At 41.3% G+C, this 22,793-nt stretch overlaps 1 protein-coding gene across 4 annotated transcripts in view; it reads right to left on the reverse strand.

The window, feature by feature from the left end:
- Window positions 1–22,793, reverse strand: part of adcy2a (adenylate cyclase 2a) — a 110,961-nt gene that overhangs the window by 72,925 nt on the left and 15,243 nt on the right. For 3 of the 4 annotated variants that reach the window (XM_039806466.1, XM_039806464.1, XM_039806467.1), the window contains exons 2-3: window positions 14,711–15,317; window positions 5,207–5,404 (exon numbers count right to left, since the gene is read on the reverse strand). In XM_039806466.1, the coding sequence (XP_039662400.1) occupies window positions 5,207–5,404; window positions 14,711–15,317 (805 nt within the window). Of the gene's footprint in view, window positions 1–5,206; window positions 5,405–14,710; window positions 15,376–22,793 lie in introns of all 4 variants that reach the window. The other variant, XM_039806465.1, reaches the window with a different exon arrangement.

Here is a 22,793-nt window from a genome sequence, read left to right on the forward strand (position 1 = left end):
ATATTCCTTTTAAAGTACATTTAGAACAGATAAAAAATGTGAGATTAATTTGCGATTAATCCCAAGGTAACTATGGACAATCATGCAATTAATCACGATTAAATATTTTAATCGATTGACAGCCCTAGTTCTAATACTTGCATACTTCTCTCTCTAGCCTGACAGCTGTAGCACTAAATGTTTTTGGCATGGGCTGATACAGACTGTATCTCAGGCAGTAAAGGACTGGGAAATCAATGGCATTTTATTTCTGCAAATTCATTGTAGATTAAAATTATCTTTTTGCTGTCCCTCTTGCAGATTTACTTTTAATGCCAACATTTAGCAAAATATTCTTTTGCATGAAAGTGCCGACCCTGACAACTTCCAGGGACCACTGGCATGTAGGGGTGCACGATTCAGAAAACGTCACGATTCAATATTGATTTTAAGGCTCAAGATTCGATTCAAAATCAATTTTCGATTAAAAAAACGATTCTCGATTAAAAAAACGATTCACAGTATGTAAATGTATTTACTTTTCCCATGTGATTGCAATAGACACAATTAAAAAAATTGGTAGAGCTTGAATCGCAATACGAATGTGAATCGATTTTTTTGCACACCCCTACTGGCATGTACCTGATATTTGTAGTCAACCTCATCATCAATAACTCATCTGACATGTTCTGTCAGTTTCAAAAACTACAAATCTCTAATTGACAAGACGTATCCATAGTGAATGGCAGCTAATTGGTATATTGGCTTCGAATTAGGCTTTGACGGTTTACAGATCAGTCATATTTAGACCGATTTAGACTGCATTTTGTCAATTTAAATATCATTTGGTAATAGGGTTGGGCATCGAGAACAGATTCCTAATCGCAATCGTTTCAAAAATTACGATTCCATCGGAATCGTTTCTTTATTGGAATCGTTTGGAGGATTTGGTTTCAAATCTGATCATAGGTTCCAAATTTACTATGCGCAAGTTTTGGTTTCCGTAGCAGCCAGGCGCTTGTTGTGTTGCAGCCGTGCAGCACAGTAAGCGGAGCTCTAGTGTGGCTTTATTTTGCATTGTAAAAGCTGTAAAACTGCAACCCACCTATGACTCAAAATAAAACTTTCCTCTTATTTGCGAAATAAGCATCTAACCCGTTTCAACTCCACCACTCAAAGAATCGGAATCGAGAATCGATAAGAACCGAAATCGAAAGGAAGAATCGGAATTGGAATCGTTAAAATCCAAACGATGCCCATCCCTATTTGGTAACTTAGTTAAAATAAGGGGACAGCCAATTTATGGTATTGATCAGGACTAAGACACATTCAGACCAACAAAAGCGATCGTCGCAGGGTTGTGCGGCAGTGGGCGTGTCACTCAAATGGCTCATTTGTGTGACATTCTGTTGTTATTTAACTCCAATGATGTTTTTCACAATTTTTGTTTTCCGTCAGATGGTTTATAGATCGTTTATAGATCTTGACATTTCTGACCGCTCTTGAAGGCAGCTTAATTTCATGAAAGAAAAAAGATGGAGGGACTGCTTTGTTCTTGCAGGAAACAGTCAGCTGTTACACAAACTCCTGGGCAGTTCAGTGCTTGCGTTTCGTTTTTCACCCCCGTTGCGTATATATCCGAATATCTGAATAGTCGGATATTCGCATCCAGCCCTAGTATTTACAAGATATTTGTAGGCCGTGCCCTCTGTCTGAAAATTATTATTTAATTTTGAATATGGTGACTAGTGTGTCTTAATGGAGGCATAAAAATCCCCATGCAGATTAATTGAATAATAATACTCTTTTCATTTATCCTGGGTTAAGGCATAACAGACATTAATAGACATTAATCAAAGCTTTTTCAATACTGACTGCATGAATTTTATTGAGACCTAAAGTAGGTTCTCTGGTCTTACTAGTGGTAAATTAGATGAAAGTATACTGTATCCTATATACTAATGTGGAGCAATGTGAGAACATGAATGAGTAATTTCTTTAATCTATAATATGGTAGCAAGACCCTAAAAACACATAGCGAGCAATGTCAGTCAACAATAATGCCTCTTCAGATAAGTGTTAATTAACATGGCTAAGATGCAGCACTCAGAGAGCAGTAATGACATAATGGCCTGACATTTCTAGTCAGCATAAGAAAGGAATTAATGGACTGGCGTGTGAATCAGTGCATCTTTAGCTACCTCTTTGTAATAGATGCGGCCACACTAGTCATCTGTCTTGCCAAGTTCTGTTGAATGAGTACAGCTTTCAATTGATGAAGACCTAATGTACTGTGCTGTTTTCAATGAGCCTTGTTGCAGGACACATATGGCTGTAGCAATGAAGATGCTGCTGTTTGTTCGTCTTGCCACATTTAACTGCAGATGCAATGTGGCGACAGAATGTAATATACATAGCAAATAGGTATATAGTCCATGGGTTGAGCAAGGACTACTCATACCAGCTGACTGCACTTTTTCCACCAGTGTGACTGATATATGATCAGTTTTTGGCTAGTTTCTAATTAAACAGTGATAATATTCCATGTGGCAGCATTCATGCCAGGGAGGTACAACTACTGGCCCTTTTCTCATTAAACTTGGTGGAAGGGTGTACCATGGGCCAAGAATGAAACCATTACATTTTGGAGAGGATCAGAATTACAGGGCAGATACACAAATTAGTTTTCACTATCGTTACTGTGAGATAGGGCATTGGGTGGCATTCATGTGGTGTCGAAATAATGGGAAAAATTAGTTCCCGACTGGGAAAATTCACATTGCATGCACGTTGTGAGATAAGGCATGCCTTGGCGGAGGTCTGCGCTCTCAGACTGCCCTTCTAGTGTTGACTATGTAACCTGCTTTCTGTCACATGCTGTGGTAGCCATCAAGTCAAATTCTGTACTTTCAATTCAGCTCTTCTATCAGAAAGCATGAAAAAAAATAAAGAATTACCACCTTGCGGTTATATGCCACTGCCAACCAGTCAAGTTGCAGTTCACATCCATGTCTGTCCAGACTCATAATGCATGTAGTGAAGACTTTAAAGGAATTTAATAAAAAGGTATTAAGTGCATTTTTGGGTGAAACGTGGATGCCTCACACACATCTTCAACCCAGCAGCAGCACAGGAGATCTTTACAGTCACCACAGTTTCAAGGCGGGCACCCAAGACTAGTGTGACCAAAATCAGTTTCAGATCAAATGTGAAAAATGGTCACAATCTGCCCTTCTGTTCCTGAGTTATGGCATTGAACAATGCCAGAAAAGTTGAATTTTTTTAAGATATAAAATGTCATCACTTCCATAACTTTATTCTATTATACATTTGTGTAAAATGTTGTCATAATCAGTGTATGAATACTTGAGTTATGGCCAATATACAACGGACGAACAACCCAAAAACATTATGCCTTAACGGTTAATGATCGGTTAACGAGGGTCGGCTATCGGTCAAAAAAAAAAAATCTAAATTAGCATCCCTAAACGACAATAAATGAAATTTGAAATATGGCAGGTAAGAGTCTAGGAGAGTCAGGGACACTCATTACTATATCATTATTATTTGATATCCTTATGACAGTTAAGTGTTCACTGGACATGATCAAAATCAGCTGCTGTGGATTTGAAGTCAAGTCAAGAGGTCTGACACAACATAACCGTGATGTTTTACAGTTCAACAATTATACAGATGGCCAGACCTCATACTATAATAATGCAGTTTTTAACCAATTTAGATATTGTAAAATCTCTAGCTTTTTTTGAAGAATAACTTCTACATTTCTTTATTAACACTCATGGAGGCAGAAGCATAAAGAAAAAGACCCACAAAAATAAAACAGGATGAAATGTCAGGAAAGACTAAAGCTTGTGAGTGATCAGTCCAAAACTTAATAGGTCGGAAATCCCTAGAGATGGAATAAAAGCTCATGGAGATTTTTTTCCAGGTCCTCTGAATCCTTATATCGTCACATTTATTCATGTTTGTAACTACACTCCACACCAGAGACAGGAGAAAACCTACTCTTTGTACGCTCTCATCATAGACTTAAAAAACACCTTTGGTCTTGATCTGTATACGTTTCAGTATTAGGTAAAAGCCAACTCTAGCAAAACAAAATGAGTCAGTGAATAAAGGCCAAGTCAAATCTCTAGCTCCTCTTGCTACCAGATTTCTTGCTGTTTTCAGGGAAATCTTTTTAAGCTGAAGTAAATCTTGTCTGGAAACGATCAAGGTATGCATATGGCTGGGGATATCTGGTTAACTTTCACAAAATGTGTACTTCTAAAGCCTACAAAATCCTCAGATGTTCTCGTTCAAAGGAGAACTCTGTTTAAGAGTAAAAAGAGCAAAGGGAATGAAAGAAGAAATACACATCAGCAACATCCAAAATACATTGGCCTAGATTTGTATCGTATTCCTTATGTGCTTACATTTGACCCATGTTCAGTTCGTTGAGATACTTTAAAACATTTAATTTTCAAGAGAAGGTCTTAGGAGGGAACCATGTACTGAATAATCAAACTTGTCATTTATAATCTGTTGCATTGGCTTTTCCTTAAAAGGTCCCATGACATGCTGCTTTTTGGATGCTTTTATATAGGCCTTATTGGTCCTCTAATACTGTATCTGAAGTCTCTTTCCCGAAATTCAGTTGCAGAATTACAGCCACTAGAGCCAGTCCCACAATGAGCTTTCCTTAGTATGTGCCATTTCTGTGTCTATAGCTTTAAATGCTATTGAGGAGGAGAGAGGCGTGGCAAGGTGGAGGGTAGGGGTGTGGCCTTGACTAACTGCCATACTTCACTCATTTTCAAGCCATGTCGTCTCTCTCTTTCTCATGGGCTGGCCAAATTCTCTGTGCGGGCAAAGCAGAAAAAGGGGAGGTAACCTTTACCCTTATGACAACATATAGGGAAGATTCCAGATCGGACCATCTGAGCTTTCATTTTCTCAAAAGGCAGAGCAGGATACCCAGGGCTCGGTTTACACCTATCGCTATTTTTTAGCCACTGGGGGACCATAGGCAGGCTGGGGGAACTCATATTAATGTTAAAAAACCTCTATAAAGTGAAATTATCATGCCATGGGACCTTTAAGTAGCTAAATCTCTCCTAAAACCACTGAATAAAAACAGGAGAAACAAATAAATCACAGAATGTGCCACATGGTGCTCTCCAACCAATAAATTCATTGTTATTACTAATACATCTCTGTGTCTTACCTGATCCCATGGACAGATGATCCCGCCAGAAAACATAAAAAGGTAACCCATGGCAACCAAGCAGGCCCAGATAACCAGGGAGAAAACGCGTAGAAGCTTCTTGAAGATGGACTCAATGCAGACAAGTACAAAAACAGCCAGGAAGATGGCCAGCGCCGTGGGCACCGTGATTACAAAGGCCACGTGGTCCTCAATGTTCTGAAAAAGGACAAAATAATGAAATTAAGAGCACATGAGAGACAGTAAGACGCATAGACAGACAATTTAAGAGAGAAAGGAAATATACGTAGCTAATTTATTAGACAAAAGAGGAATGAATATGTAGAGGGAAAACTAGGTTAGCTTGAAAGAGATGTATAAAAAGCAAATTTAATTCTCGAGGGGGGCAACTGCCTGTGTTATAAAAAGCCACTCCTCTAGCCCTGTCTTTCCTCTTTAGTGTCCTGAAACTACAAACAACCAAGGCAAACATGACTCACCCAGAGAAGAAGATTGAAACAGAAACTGACTTTTTTTTAAATCACAACAAGTTATCCCTACTAATACCCCTTTCACACCAATGGCTCAATCAGGGTTATTCCCAGGTTGACTCAGTGTTTCCTTTATGTTGATTGATACCGTGGCGGGCCGTCACGGTAAAATGTCTGCCGCCACGGTATCAGAAATAGGGCAGACGCACAACAGTGTTTCCGTTATGTACACCGCGCACCGCCGCTCCTTCAGCTGTTTATGAAAAGTCATAAAGTTGTAATTATACAACTCTGCAGAGCCGTGTGCTCTACTGAACTCAAGTGAACTGTCATCCGCTCTCTCTCCCCTTTAGGGTGAGCAACTGGAACAGTGACAGGATGTCATCACTCGCGAAATCACGGCAAACAAATAGGGCGAGTAAACTTGTCACTCAATCTTAAGGCAGTTACACACCAACCAGACGGCCAACCGTCAGCAGGAAAGCCAGTAGGACTGATTAGTCTCCCTGAATTGGACCAAAAAGGGCCTCAGAACACACCGAAGAGACGAGACGTAATACGTCTCTATAGAGCAAGCGGCACTAATCTGTATTGTTGCCCCAAAAAATAAAACCAGCAGCTGATTGGATGAACACATGGGTTTGTTTTCTCCGGAAATTCAAAGCCAGACTGTCATGGCGGCTTGTTCCGAATAGGATCTCACATTGTACTAAAATAGTTCACTGAAACATGTTTCTGAAAAAATTTTAAGCGAGAAATAGGCCATGCAGTTGTTGAATCTGTCTTCATTTCAGATCAACAAAGGTCTGTTTAAAAGATTTTGGTCAGATTTTTGGAGATTTGTAGTCGCTCGCCCCCATTCGCCGCCCATATCGGGTGAGTCGACTGAACTAGAAGGGTCGGCCAAAATGAAGGCCGACACCCCTCGGACGGACGCGGGCCGGCGGATCACCCGAGCGGACTTAGTCACGCACACCTGGTACAACAGCTGATTCGCAGTGGCCGGTGTGTAGAAATCTGCACTCACGTGGGTCCCGTGAAATATGGCAGCTAGTTTATTGGAAAATAGCATTGTGGACACTGAATTTGATGAATTTACTGGTTTATCCCAGATGAGACAAGAAGCTAACGTTAGCGAACACTGCAGTCCCTCTGCATTTGACTCCCAGCTGCTGGAGACACTGTATTTGTGTACTAACGTTACTGTTTTAAAACAGTTTTCCAGGTTAGTGGGGGTGCATACCACTCAAAACCCAACATGAAAAACACAGCTAGTAATGTTCACTCAGCATTTTTTGTTGTTGTTAAACTGTGTGTAAAATGAGCGGTGATGTTAAATCATCGGTTTCAGGTAACGGCACCCTACAGTACCGTCTATTTGCTGGATGGTTTCAAGGTACAGCTTGTAGCTAATATTACCAGATAAGGCCGTTGATAGCGACGTTATTGTTCATATTTTGGCACAATGTTTCTGACCGTAGTAGTGGTCATAGTGACTGAAAGTGTGATGTGAGATGCTAAAAAGAAACTACACACTGTTTTCAGGTAACGTTACTTTTTGACGTTCAACAGCCCTTTAAAAATGTCTTTCACATGGCTGTGCTAGATATTTGTTGCTCAAGCTCATCTTTATACATTAAGCTCTGTATGTGTAGTATAGCTCTATGGACTGTTTTGCCTGTCAACTTATGAAAGAAGACATACCACCCATTCCGTTATTGCACATTATCTCTATGAGCAATGCATTTACTTACCTACAGAGCACAATGTGGCACAGCTCCTATATGTCTGAATTACAGTAAACTGGCTCATTCTCCATAGAGTAATATTTTGGTGGGGATAGGATTAAGACTGAGAAAACAGAAAAAGGAAAAAATATGAGGGCGAAATGAATGTAAAAGAAAACTTATTGAAATGATAAGCTAAATTATTTATGTATTCAATTTAGGGTTGGGCCGATGGACGATATCATCGTCCATCGTGATGGCTTGCCGACATCACGATGGAGAGCCACCATCGTGATGCCACGCCGCCCCCCACCCTGTCAAACACACTAATCCTAGTCGCGGGCGCTGGACGGGAAATTGACAAGTGCGTCGGTCTTAAACTAGCAAAGACACAAAGAAAATACATAGGGCTCCTTAAGTGGAAACTACTTTTTCCCCCTTTACGTGCAACCTATTTGTGAAAAAGACCATCGCTTTGAGCAGACTGGATTGGCTGTAGTGATACATTCTCTCTCTCTCCCTGTCAGTTGTAGCTCGCTCTACCTTCTAGTAACGTTGGACACAGCGGTCTTGAGTGAGAGAGAAAAAAGCGTTAACGTGGAACGCTATCACACTTTCCTTTCTCCCCTCATTGGACTAAGTTTGTCGACACTACTCTGTGCGTGCATCAATAAGTAAGTCTGAGGTCCTGTTGGTACGGGACGATGTTATGCAGGATTTATGAATGTACGTTAGCAACAGTAGGCTAATTCACAAGGCTATTTTATGTGTTCATGTGCGCTGCAAGAGTTATGTTTCTGTTTATTGAATGAGTTATTCAGTGCAAACATAACCGAGAATGTAGTTTAAACTCAGTAATGATGGTATATTAGGTTATTACTGTCGCTCTGTTTAAGGCAAACATCGCACTGTACTGTCGTTACGTCGCAGATCACAGACATCTGATTGACTTTACTGCACGGTACTTAAGTGAAAGTAGGTCACGTTGTAAAACCTACCAGCAGGGCACCATTTACAGAGGGCATTTACATGTATGTCTAATCGTTTCTATGTTAACTGTTGGCCCATAGTAGTAGAAAAAAAGATTTATGTAAAGAGATATAAGCTACCCCCCCCCCCAGCCCCGACGACGATATCATCGTCCATCACGATGTTTTACTGTAAACATCGTCAACTGCCAATTTAGGGGACATCGCCCAACCCTAATTCAATTATAATTTAGACTAATCAGACTTTTGGAACTCCATATATAGTGTATTTTCTTTTTGTAAAATATTTTAAAATATTTCCGTCTTTAATCTTTAGAATGGTACTTTAGAATGGTTTTATCCAGATATAATAGTCTATATCTTTTTTAGGGCTGGGATAAATAATTTGCGCTGACGTGTCACACGTAGAAAAAAAAACAAACACAGCTGCCACCAAGTATAGATTCCTCACGAGTTCAACAACACGTTGAGAAAAAGGCTTGCATACGGTCTTCTAAAGTGTGGGAGTATTTTACTCTTAATGCCAACAACAACGTGGTACAAGTCTGTAGACTTTGTAAAATGCATCACTGAGTCAGGATAACAGCAGCAAAACACAGTAAGTTCTGCTCACCTTTTTGCTCTGCTCCCTTTCCCTCCCAAGTGAAGTTTAGATTCTCTGCCCAAGGCCAAACTTGACCCACGGGGCGGGGCGGGACAATATTTCCTGCCACTATCCCCGGGCCGGGCCCTGGATCAAGCATTTGTGTTTTTTTAATCATTACTTTATTAGCCTAATTGGGTGTGGAGAAGCTATGCCTCTCCAGCTTTTCCCGTAGCTCTGGGTATATGTCCTGCAGTGACTTTACTGTGAGGTAAACTGTCCTAAATTGTGTACAAGGGGGTAAGCCAGCCTCCACAAAGCTTTGCTCCTATGGAGCCATTTTGTTGCCAACGAGCCATCACCCCCCATTAGCATCCCATTGACTGCCAATTATTTTGACGTCATTTTGACATTACTTTGACAGCGAATAACTTTACATCTGAAGCGTTTAAAGATTTCATTTGTCCATTGTTTATTTCTAAAGAAACTCGACAATGTATAAAAGGCTCCATTACCTTGTATCTCATGTTATGGCACCGTAGCAGATGTTTTTGTAAAAATAGGCTAATGATTGAGTCATAACCACTCGACTTACTGTCGCATAGTAAAGGAATTACCATATAGTACAGGAGAAGCTTGCAGGCAGTTTCGACTTACATTAGCGGTTTAGTTTAATTACTAATGTTAACTAGCATTATAATTAGCCTGTGCCTATGTTATCTCCTTACATATACCTACGCTCTCCATCTCTGCAAGATTGGGAATGATTGAGATTTCTCTTGGCACAGCTACCAGAAGACTTCAGACTTTCAGACAGGTTGCTCACGTCACATTTACGTCTTCAAGCTCAGTTGGAGGATGCCTAGTAATGCTCAGCCATCACCGGAAAAGTGCTTCTAATGGCCTTCACTGGTCTCTGTCCAGAGGAACGGGATCTATTGGTCCATTTATTTTAATGTCTATGATCTCCCCCACCTGTAGTCTTCCATACTTGCGCAACCAGGCCAGATTCTTTCAGATATCTCACGAGTCCTTTATAACATCAGTTATAACGGCCTACGTATTAAAAAATTGTAGGGCTCATAATTCCAGTTAACGTGTTGGGCCAGGCCGGGCTCGGACACAACGTGCACTGTAGACATGTGCGATTATCAACATAGTGACATGGAATGTGTTCCCAGTAGGGCTGTCCCAAACGATTATTTTTTACATCTGAAGCGTTTAAAGACTTCATTTGTCCATTGTTTATTTCTAAAGAAACTCGACAATGTATAAAAGGCTCCATTACGATTCATTTTTTGACTAATCTAACGATTCATTTTTCGATTAATCTAACGATTAGTTTTTCAATTAGCGATTATTTTCCCATTGCTCAATTATTAACAATTTACACGAAACTAATTTCAATAAGGCTCAAATCTCTATTCAAATTGTTTAACACTGCACTGTTCAAGTAAAAATAATTTGTAGTGCAACCTGAAGCCAGATGTAGGCTATCAATCCAACCGCAAAATAAAGTCACTTTCAGGAGGAATACAAAAATAAAAACTTAAAGTAAAGTAAAAGCAAGTGCAAAAAAAAGTGTACGAGAGATTAACCTGTATTTGCTTTTTTTAACAGTAGGTCAAATAATGAATAAGCTCTTGTTTAACATCCAAGCTCTTCTTTCTTTAATTTAACTTTAATTATTTGTATCTAAAGGCTGGTTACACACTGTAGGGAGGAGAAGTTGGACAGGTTTTTGTCTCGTTCCAGTGATTGGCACATCTGGGTGATGGCGTCAGATATGAGTTAGAATGTTAGATGTATTTCCACTCACATACCCAACAACTGCTGAACAACGCCGACACACAGTCCTCGTCTTATCCACCACTCTCTCGCCTGTAGCCTACTACTGGAACTGACCCGAAGACCGGCGTTTTCGAGGCAGGGACGGCACCAGGCGGGAGGGCATGACATGGGACCTGACAAAAAACTGCATGTAGGCGGAGAGCTCGGCTAGCTTCAGCAAGCTTCAGAGCTAAGGCGGGGCTACAGATTAAGTGTCCCTAACCCGCGTATCTAACAGTAGTTCCGCATTACATTAGTTCTGCATTACATTAATTAATTTGCACGCAAGTTTGATTTATTTATTTTATTTAGTGACACGTCAACGCAAATTATTTGTGTCGACGCATTTACGTAATTGATGTCGTCGACGAATCGTCCCAGCCCTAGTTCCCAGTAGCCCAACAGTACGTTAGTCTGTTGATTTGGTTTACCATCATCATGAGTGACCCAATCGATTACAGACTGCTATATTAGACACTCTGCAACTTGCCTTATGTTGGATTTATTTATGAATATATCTGATTTCATGTGTTGCTAAAACTGCACTTTTTACTGTAAGATTAAAGGGAGAAGAGCTTGGATGTTAAACAAGAGCTTATTCATTATTTTACCTACTACTGTTAAAAAAAAGCAAATACAGGCTACGGTACTCTTTTTGCACTTGCTCTGTTTACTTTAAGTTTTTATTTTTGTATTCCTCCTGAAAGTGACTTTATTTTGTGGTTTGATTGATAGCCTACATCTGGCTTCAGGTTGCACTACAAATTCATTTTACTTGAACAGTGCAGTGCAATTTTGATAAATAGAGATTTGAACCTTATTGAAATTTGTTTTGTGTAAATTGTTAATAATTGAGCAATGGGAAAATAATCGCTAATCAAAAAATGTATCGTTAGGTTAGTTGACTAATTGAAAAAAATAATCACTAGATTAATCGTTTGAGACAGCCCTAATCTTTTTTAATAGAGACTGAAATACAAATACATGTAATACATATGAAGCATCCCGCTCTTATAAAATCTGATCATAACAAATGACTGAGAACCACATTGTGTAAAATCATAAAGTATAGACTTTACTATGGTATGGTCAAATACCTTAGGTTAAAATTGTTTCAATATGGCTAAATGTACAGCCAGGGAATAATAATCCTCTTTTCAATACATAATTATAAAAGTGGAAAAATACTTTATATATACTTTATACTGAGAGAACATCCTATGCAGTGAGGGAATACACTAAAAAGCCCCCAGTGTTAACCAGTAGCAAAGTTAAAGCCAGATCTATAATTGATTTGCTGCTGCCTTTCTGAAACACACTTAGATCTGAAAGTTCTAATAAAAATTTCAGGAGCTTCTTTAAGGTGGATGTGGGAGGATAGCACGGTGAAATGAGTCGTTTATGCTGCCTGCCTTCGCCAGGTTTTATTTTATCATTGCTTTTCCAGTAATGTGACAGGGGTTAGAAAAGGGTCAGGCTATGTAGGCAGATGTGTCACATCCCCACTAGCACATGTGGCTGTGGATGTAAGCAAACTTCAATTCAAATTCAATGAGAAATAGCTTTGTGTCATACTGTTATTGGGTGAATGGTGATTCCAAGTTTTTATTTCGTTTAACATCAGTTAGTAATTTTCTGAATCTTGTTCACTAAAGAGCCACGCTGTATTCCTATTCATAACCTGATTGCTTTGTTCAGTCTCACATTCATTCTTGATTTACATTTTTTTGAAATATCAACCATGTAAATTACACTGTATAAATAATATGTATTTATTCAAAATTGCAATAACTATAATTAAAATCACTAAAACAAATTATTATTCATTCCATCATTATTTTCAGAAGCAATCTAACCATCAAAATGTTTTATGCCGTGTATCTCACAGTGCTCTTTGCATTTCTCCTCCTCTCCATCTCTCTTGTTGTCTTTCTTTAGCCCCCTACCCCCACCTTCCCTCAGTCTCTTTCTCATGCTCACAGTCAATGCACTGGGACAGAAGAGGATATGTGTGGCTGCAGAGAGCCACAGAGAGTTTGTCTCGCCCAGAGCAGAGCTCCAAAACAGCACAGGATTTAGGTCAGCCAGCAGGATAGAGGGATGATAGGATACAAATAATGGAGAGAGAGATACACAGAAATATGAGGTGGTGAGAGATGACACACACACACACACACGAAAATGTAGAAAAATAGGGGATGATGGAGGGGGAAAAACAAGGAAGAAGCAAAAAGCCATGCCTATCCAGCACAGGGATAGAGCAAAAAGACAAGAGGATGTAGGACACAAAGACTGAGCAGGTATTTAGGCCTTTACTGAGATGCGTTACGTTGTGAGTCCACACAAACATTGCAGAATTATATTCTTAGTGTCTGAATGTAGGGTAACATTTACCCTAAAACTAGGGATTTCAAAGACCTTTACTGTTTGGGACAGTAAATGTTTATAGTAAATTTAAGTAAATCTATGTTTCTAACTCTACATTAATACTTAATGCTTTAGCTTCTGGTTAACTTAACTTTCACACGTTACTACAGATTTGACACAAATACTGCCAGTTGGATCAAATAAGTGAAAGTATCAATTAGGTAATTGACTGGCACAAACACTAGCTGTGGCTAAGGTAATGAGTCAAAATACTGATGAAAGATACCACATAGATTTACCGATCTGCATAATAAAATCACTATTATGACAATTACAGCAGTGTGTAGGAGGTTATTAAAATGCAATCAGCTATCAGAAAAATTGCCAGATTAAATATGATTCATCAAAAACTGTTGTCTTTTCTAATCTTTTAGCTAAGGGATTTTATTTGTTGACCAATTAGGCATAAGTGATCCTGTTCCATCTTGATTGAATGTACACGCAATAGTTGACTCTCCAACCACTGATGTTACTAACCTTACCATCTGTTGGTTGTATGTTACAGTGCATGAAAACAACTTCACCATACAAAACTTTTAATTCCGTTTACATTCGGTTTTAGTTCTGGTGATTTTCGGGATGCAATGTGTGCGTGTCAGTGCTCTCTCCGTCTCATCAGTGCTTTTTGGACTAATCCCTTCTTAATAGCAGACTCAGCAGAGACAGGGAATGGGAGAGGCACTCTCCTAATGCAAAAATTTTATAAGCTATAATAAGGTTATGTTGGTATATCCTCTCAAATCAATTATTGTATTGTATCGGTATGTTCTAAACATTATTTCCTTTTTTTGATGCATATTATTTTAGTTCAGAATGTTTTTAATTTACAGAGTGCCTAGCTTTCATGGCATTGAATATTTCAGGTTCATAGAGCGAAGAAAACCCTGTCAAAATAGCGACAGAGGGAAACAGATCACCTTTCTGTAGTTCGGTCAACCATGAGCTCAGACAATAACCAAGCCCCTTATTCCCCCCTCACTTTAATCTCACCCTTCTCCACACAGTGCTGCGATGAGGACCACATGCTGTGAGAGTGTGCATGCATATAGATGTTGCACAAGCACGCTTGTATGTCTGTGCACATCTTTGTTTGTATGAGTCTATGAGAGAGGGGAGTATTATGTTTGACAGGATTGTGTGTGTGTGTGTGTGTGTGTGTGTGTGTGTGTGTGTGTGTGTGTGTGTGTGTGTGTGTGTGTGTGTGCGCGTGCGTGTGTGTGTGTACATGATTGGCAAGTTACTTTGCGTGTCCCCATTTCTATGCATGCTTATAGAAAATGTGATAGTCTACGTGTGCAGCACATGTGCCTAGATGTGCCTGTCCAGAATGTTTACAGAGCTTACAACAGACTGGAATTTCCTGCACATAATACCATCCAAATGTTTGTATGGTCTCGGTTGTTTGTTTATTTGTACTTTTTTAAGTTGCATAATGCTTCTGTGTGCGCGTTTCTTCGTGTTTTAAAAGAGAAGCTTACCAGTCCTGAAGCAAAGAACACAGTCAGCAGAGCCAGGCAGGCTCCCATAACTATGAGCAGCAGAAACACAATTAGAGGATGCTGCTGGCTCATACAGTAGTAGGACTCATACAGCCAATCCGGGGACCTGTTCCTCCTCTCCTGACCTTTTCCTCCTCCTTTATCCCCTTCACCAGACTCCCCTGACCGGTCCAGGAGATATGGCTTCCTCCTTATTGCCTCTTGCCACATGGATCTCGGAGCCGAGAAGGAGGAAGAGGAGGGAGGGAAACTAGAAGAGGCAGAAGAGGTGGTCACTGCTGAGGTATTAGTAGTTTCCACCACAGATGAGGAGCAGTTGCTCTGTTCTGCTCTCCTGCTGTTGTTTCTGTTGGGGACTTTGGTGTGAGAGCTCCTGGTCTCCAGCGTATCCTTTTGTTCCTCCTCCACCTCCTGTCTTAAGTCCCTCAGGCGGAGACAACTGAAAGCTGAGTCTGAGTCAGAGGCAGTGTGCGCTGGCCGGAGAGGTGGCAAGAACGCACCGAGCGTAGAGCGCAGCATCCTCCTCTTTCTCCTCCTGCCAACATGTTGGAGCATGAAATGAAGGGGAGCACAGAGACTGAGCGCTCTTTAGAGTGAGAGAGAAAAGTGGGAGGGAAGTGAAGGGAAAGGGGAGGGAGAGAGGGCTAAGGGGGAGGGGAGTAAGAAAAAGAAGGTGCAGCACCAGGGTGAAGTCAATGAGTGAGAGAGAGAGAGAGAGAGAGAGAGAGAGAGAGAGAGAGAGAGAGAGAGAGAGAGAGAAAGAAAAATAGGACAGATTACGCCACTGATATTTATGCAGTATGCATTATGTAGTATTAATGCAATGTCATGATTTTTAACAGAGAAACTGATTGATGATGGTGATTTTCAGAACTGAGATAACCCACACCATGACAGTCATCCCTTTCCACCTCTCCATAAAGTCAGAATTATCCACCAGTAGAGGTCAATTTAAAAAAAAATAAAATAAGAATCAACTTAAGAAAAAGGTAAACTAAGTCAATCAAATCAAAACTACTTGATTTTGCTGGCTTAACATAGTGGTTTCCAACAGATGAATCTTAGCTTTATATGTCATTAAATAAGGAGCTCAGAGAGCAGGGCTAAAAAATTAAAGTGGACAAACCTGCATGCACACACATGACATACGCTCAAATACTGTATGCACACATGCAATGACGCACAAGCGCAGACTCTACACACACAGGGGCCAGCCAAAACATGATGAAAGTGGTGCTGGCCAAAGTGCTGCCTTTTATAAAGATGAATAAATAATGACTTCCAGATTCCTCCATTCCCCTCACAACATTAATTAACTAATTTGAGTGCAGAGTTTAAATTGCCTACCTATTACTGCACAAAGAAATACATCATAATTGTGCATATTCATTTTCATACAGAATATTTAAAGGCTTGTTAGGGTTGTCACTCGTGCGCAGGCCACTACATTTATTTTGTAACCTTTATTCATGTTATTAAGTGGGTGGACAGTCACTTACAAGAGGCTGAGCATGTCGGTACAGTTTTTCTACTGCAACATACCTTATCACCACCTGGCTGCACCTTTCCTATTGCATATGCTGAAAGACAAATTCTTTAGAGCCTTCAACTACTTACAAAATATTATAAAAAAAATAATTGGGCACTATCTTCAAATCATTTCGGATCAAAAGAAGAGTTCACGAGTGATGCATTTTAAATTAGTTTGAGTTGCTTTTGAGGTTCTGCAGTACTAAAATTACTGTACGTATCAAAACTAGAAGTGTGACAAGATCTCATCCCACAAGATCTCGCGAGATTAAAATGTTACGATATTTCTCGTCAAGGTTAAAAGTTGTCCCGCGATGTCAGTAGGCCTATAAAAGTGTAGAATTACGTCGGTACTACCAAGGACAAATTCAAGTTAAATCAATCTGTGCCAAATTTCGGTACCTGAGAGCACATAAGCGTGAGCTTCTCTGTCCTCTCTGCATCTTTCACAGAGAGTGGGGCTCAGCTCCAACACACACACGCAGACGGAGCAAAAGTTGCATTTGCCTCTGCAGGTTGTTAAAGTCACAGTGAGTCACTGCAATGCTGGTATAGCCGACACAAAACTTCACGCAGACAGCGTTTGCTGCAATATAATATAATAGCGAGATCGCCGTGCAGTTAATGCTTACTTCCGAGACAGACAGGTGTTCTCTATTGCCCTGGGGTCTCATGTATAAACGTGGCGTACGCGCAAAACGGGGCTGAAAATGTGCATACGCCACTTCCCACGCAAAGGTTGGGATTTATAAAAAACAAAGTTGACGGGAGAATGTGCAGTCCTCTAGCAAACTCTGAACCGTGCATACGCACATTTTGGAGACAAAATAGGAATTGGCGACGCAGATGGTGAGGTGGTGAACTGAAGTCAGACTGCAGAAAGTACATGTGGGAATAACGATTAGGCTACTCTTAATATGTTTAAGTATTAATGCCTCACGCACATTTCTTCACACCATATCATGAAGATGAAATCCAGCAGTGTTATTTGCGCTTGTACTGAGTGATAATTGTTCCATAAACACCTCAAACTCAAATCTTAAATAAAAACTCGTTCTTAATATTTAATCAGCGCTGTCTCGCCGTCACATTGTCCGCTACGGACTAAATATCTGTCTTTAAAACTGTGCATATATCATCAAATGTCTGGAAATACAGCCATTAAGCTCTCGCGCATAACAAAACTGACAAAAAAACATAACAAAACCTGCATGAAGAAAAGTGTGTTTGCCTATTACATTTCAATTTAAAATTGTATCTTGGGGTGGGGGATACCACTAGTTGTTGCTGTGATTTTAGCAAGGTATTAACAATCACAAATTGTTGTAGGCTAAACAATTCGTCATGATTCGGTGTAACGAAGAACAACTGCCAGGGTCATTAACATACTTATCAGCATTCACGAGGTGCTTTGCATTGACTATTTATGTTTAAAAATGGGCGTGTACAGGGCGGGATAAGAGGCTGATCCACGTACGCACACTTGTAGTCAATCTGTGATTTATAAAGGGTACATTGCTTACAGATGTGCGTACACACTGTTTTATAAATCTGACTTTTTTTCAGCGTACGCCAATTTGGGCTTTTGGGCGTACGTACACTTATAGTAAGGATCCTACAGGCAGTTTATAAATGAGACCCCTGGTGACTGACTGACAGGTACAAGACAAAAGCGTTCATTTGCCCTGATGGCTGACTGACAGGCTGAGGTTGTATTTCTATAGCAACTTTCAGCAACAAGGCAATTTGAAGTGCTTTACATAAAACATACACAGATACCAATACAAAAATAAAAGTGAAAGTGTTAAGAAATTAATATTTTTTTGATTAATAGGTTCTAGGGACGTGTTTGGGAGGAGAGAGGGGCACCGCAGTTGTTAGGTCGGAAGAGGTTAGTTATACAGGAGAAAAGCCATCTGAGTTTATGGCGAAACCTTTCACAGTGCTATTTTTTTCATTTTGTGACTTTTGATTGAATAAAAGATCATTCATCCAGTCATATTTCATCATTTAATCCATCTTCGTCCGCTTATCCGGTGTCGGGTCGCGGGGGGAGCAGCTCCAGCAGGGGACCCCAAACTTCCCTTTCCCGAACAACATTAACCAGCTCCGACTGGGGGATCCCGAGGCGTTCCCAGGCCAGGTTGGAGATATAATCCCTCCACCTAGTCCTGGGTCTTCCCCGAGGCCTCCTCCCAGCTGGACATGCCTGGAACACCTCCCTAGGGAGGCGCCCAGGGGGCATCCTTATCAGATGCCCGAACCACCTCAACTGGCTCCTTTCGACGCAGGGAGCAGCGTCTACTCGAACTCCTCACGGATGACTGAGCTTCTCACCCTATCTCTAGGAGACGCCAGCCACCCTCCTGAGGAAACCCATTTCGTCGCTTGTACCCTGGATCTCGTTCTTTTGGTCATGACCCAGCCTTCATGACCATAGGTGAGGGTAGGAACGAAACTGACGGTAGATCGAGAGCTTTGCCTTCTGGCTCAGCTCTCTTTTCGTCACAATGGTGCGATAGATGGATTGTAATACGCCGCACCCGCGCCGATTCTCCGACCAATCTCCCGCTCCATTGTCCCCTCACTTGCGAAAAAAACCCCAAGGTACTTGAACTCCTTCACTTGGGGTAAGGACTCATTCCCTACCTGGAGAAGGCATTCGATCGGTTTCCTGCTGAGAACCATGGCCTCCGATTTAGAGGTGCTGATCCTCATCCCAACCGCTTCACACTTTCGGCTGCGAACCGATCCAGTGAGTGCTGAAGGTCGCAGGCCGATGATGCCATCAGGACCACATCATCTGCAAAAAGCAGCGATGAGATCCCCAGCCCAACCGAACTGCAACCCCTCCCCACCCCGACTACGCCCGACATCCTGTCCATAAATATTACAAACAGGATTGGTGACAAACGCGCAGCCCTGGCGGAGGCCAACCCTCACCTGAAACGAGTCCGACTTACTGCTGAGAACCCGGACACAGCTCTCACTTTGGTCGTACAGAGATTGGATGGCCCTGAGTAGAGACCCCTCACCCCATACCTCCGCAGCACCTCCCACAGTATCTCCCGGGGACCCGGTCATACGCCTTTCCAAATCCACAAAACACATGTAGACTGGTTGGGCATACTCCCAGGCCCCTCCAGGATCCTTGCGAGTGAAGAGCTGGTCCGTTGTTCCACGACCAGGACGGAATCCGCATTGTTCCTCCTCAACCTGAGGTTCGACTATCGGACGAACCCTCCTTTCCAGCACCTTGGAGTAGACTTTACCAGGGAGGCTGAGAAGTGTGATACCCTGTAATTGGCACACACCCTCTGGTCCCTTTTTAAAAAGGGGAACCACCACCCCAGTCTGCCACTCCTTTGGCACTGTTCCAGACTTCCACGCAATGTTGAAGAGACGTGTCAACCAGGACAGCCCCTCTACACCCAGAGCCTTGAGCATTTCTGGACGGATCTCATCAATCCCCGGGGCTTTGCCACTGTGGAGTTGTTTGACTACATCAGTGACTTCCGCCTGGGAAATCGACGACAATCCCCCGTCATCCTCCAGCTCTGCCTCTAACATAGAGGGCGTATTAGTCGGATTCAGGAGTTCCTCAAAATGCTCCTTCCACCGCCCTATTACCTCCTCAGTTGAGGTCAACAGTGTCCCATCCTTACTGTACACAGCTTGGATGGTTCCCCGCTTCCCCCTCCTGAGGTGGCGAACAGTTTTCCAGAAGCACTTTGGTGCCGACCGAAAGTCCTTCTCCATGTCTTCTCCAAACTTCTCCCACACCCGCTGCTTTGCCTCTTTCACGGCAGAGGCTGCAGCCCTTCGGGCCCTTCGGTACCCTGCAACTGCCTCCGGAGTCCTCTGGGATAACATATCCCGGAAAGACTCCTTCTTCAGTCGGACGGCTTCCCTGACCACCGGTGTCCACCACGGTGTTCGTGGGTTACTGCCCCTTGAGGCACCTAAGACCCTAAGACCACAGCTCCTCGCCGCAGCTTCAGCAATGGAAACTTTGAACATTGTCCACTCGGGTTCAATGCCCCCAGCCTCCACAGGGATGCACGAAAAGCTCCGCCGGAGGTGCGAGTTGAAAGTCCGTTGGACAGGGGCCTCCTCCAGACGTTCCCAATTTACCCGCACTCATCATTTAAGTTTTCTTTAAAATAGTGTTAAAGTCTTGTCTTGTTCTCGTGAGCCGAGTGTCTCGTCACACCCCTAACCTAACTTATCCAAGAGAATGTATCAGTTGTACTGCAAACAGGAGATTCAAAGCAGTTCACCCATTGGAAAAAATATTGTCCCACTTACCCCTACTGGTATCTAAATTATTTCCCAATGTGTGAAGTTATTAGAATATCAAAATATCCTGGTTAATTAGGGTGGTAGCCAAAGTCCACAAGAGACCAGAAAACCTGCAAATAAAAACAAGTGTCCAGCAACACACAAAGAGAGAAACTCCAAAGAAAACTGGGACATCCCACCAGTTACTACGACTAATAAAGCCTTTTTTTTTTATATGAAAGGGTAAAACATATTCTCTTGATTGCAGAATCTATAAAAACTAGGGATGAAACTGTACAAGTAAAAAAATCGGTTCGGGGCATGTATGTATTGTTTGGTAAATTTTAGCCTCACAAATTTCAGTCAAAAAGGTTTGTGCAGAAAAGAAAACTTCAAATGAAGTTATTGGGTGGGTGGGGGGGGGGGAGCCTTGCGCCATAGTGAAACCGCAGTTGGTACGGATGGGGTCCAGAGTGCAGCTGTCATTCAGCCTCGTTCTGCTGTATGGGAGTACGTTACCTGACAATCATGGAAAAATAGTGGCGGATAAAGCGCTGACCGTGTGCAAGCACTGTGCACATGCGTGGCTTATGCTAGCGGCAATACTTTCAATATGATGGCGCATTCACAAAGTCATTGCCCCACTATGTCCGTTGACAGCGCAAGGAGGAGAGTTGGGTAGGAAAGAGCAACACCTTCTCCCTTAAACAGCCTCTCCATGCAGATTCAGACAGGGCAATGCGATCTATAACTAAAGCATCCTAACTAAGTTCATCCCAAACTGTATTTTTCTTGCAGAGGAACAGAACAGTGCTGTTTTGAAAACAGTGTACGTGTGTGTTTGGGTTATGTTGCACTTAAGGTGTTTTATTTTCATTTTTTTTTAATAACACAATGCATTTAAAATACTGCACTTTAATTTCAAGTGTAAAAACTTATATTTCCATTAGGAACTGACATTTTATAGGCTCCTGTTTAAAAGATATATATATTTAGTTATTTATTTATATAAAAATAACAAATCTGCATTCTGCATAGAGATAGAACACACACACACACACACACACACACACACACACACACACACACACACACACACACACACACACACACACACACACACACACACACACACACACACACACACACACACACAGCATTGCTCTGGTCTTATCTTTATCCTATTCTCTGCTCTTACAAAGACCCAATTTCCCCACAGCAATCATTACAGCTTCATCTGATTTAATTAGAATGGGCATCTAATTTGTAGATTTTATTACCAATTACCAAGAACTGAAGGCAAACGTTATAGCATGTCACAGCCAATAGCTTTGAAAACATTAAATTGATTCCTTTCACGTGCAGTTGATGTTGGAGATAACGGGAGTGGTGGTGGTGATGGTTTTATCACAAGCACTGGTGAATCGATTTAAATCTTAAAATCGGATTTTTTGTGAAGAAATCAGGGATTTTTTTTTAGGCCATATCGTCCAGCCCTAGGGCAACGCGTGTATGTGACATAACGTTAGTCCGACAGGGTTTGTTATGGGAAGTGAGGCTCTCCCATGTGTAGAAAAGTACTGTAAGCAGCAACTGCCGCAGACAGTGATGCTGTATGCTTTACCATGGGTAGTGAACCTACAGCAGTTAGTGTTTTATGTTCGCTGCAAAGACAAAATAAATCACCTGATTAATGCAACATTATCACAACGTCTCCAGGGCTTGACATTAACTTTTTGAGGCACTTGTCCTTCGGACAAGTACATTTACGTTTCACTTGTCCATGAACAAAAGTCACTTGTCCGGGTAAAGATTCATCATTTTATAAAAAAAAATTGTGTTTTGCTAATGCAGAATTTGAAGAAACCATTGAAAGCATCCAAACCCTATCAACATTAATACAATTCAGTTTAAACAGTAGAAACAAATGTGTCCCAACAATAGATTTCCCCTTCAACAAGAAAAAAGGATCTCCAGACTCATAATACAAAGTAATATGTTGCACGCCGGTGTGCAGAAGTTAATATATTGAGATTCTAAGTGAATATTTTAAAGTTTCTCATTACTTTCAGATTCCTAGTCAATATTCTAAGTTACTATGTCAATATATTGAGATATTTTGAGATATTGAGTCAATATATTGAGATTGTAAGTCAATATTTTGAATGTTCTCATTGCTTTGAGATTCTTAGTCAATATTCTGAGTTACTAAGTCAATATATTGAGATACTGAACCAATATGTTGAGTTAC

This window comes from Perca fluviatilis, chromosome 7, assembly GCF_010015445.1.
Source record: "Perca fluviatilis chromosome 7, GENO_Pfluv_1.0, whole genome shotgun sequence".
Taxonomy (NCBI): domain Eukaryota; kingdom Metazoa; phylum Chordata; class Actinopteri; order Perciformes; family Percidae; genus Perca; species Perca fluviatilis.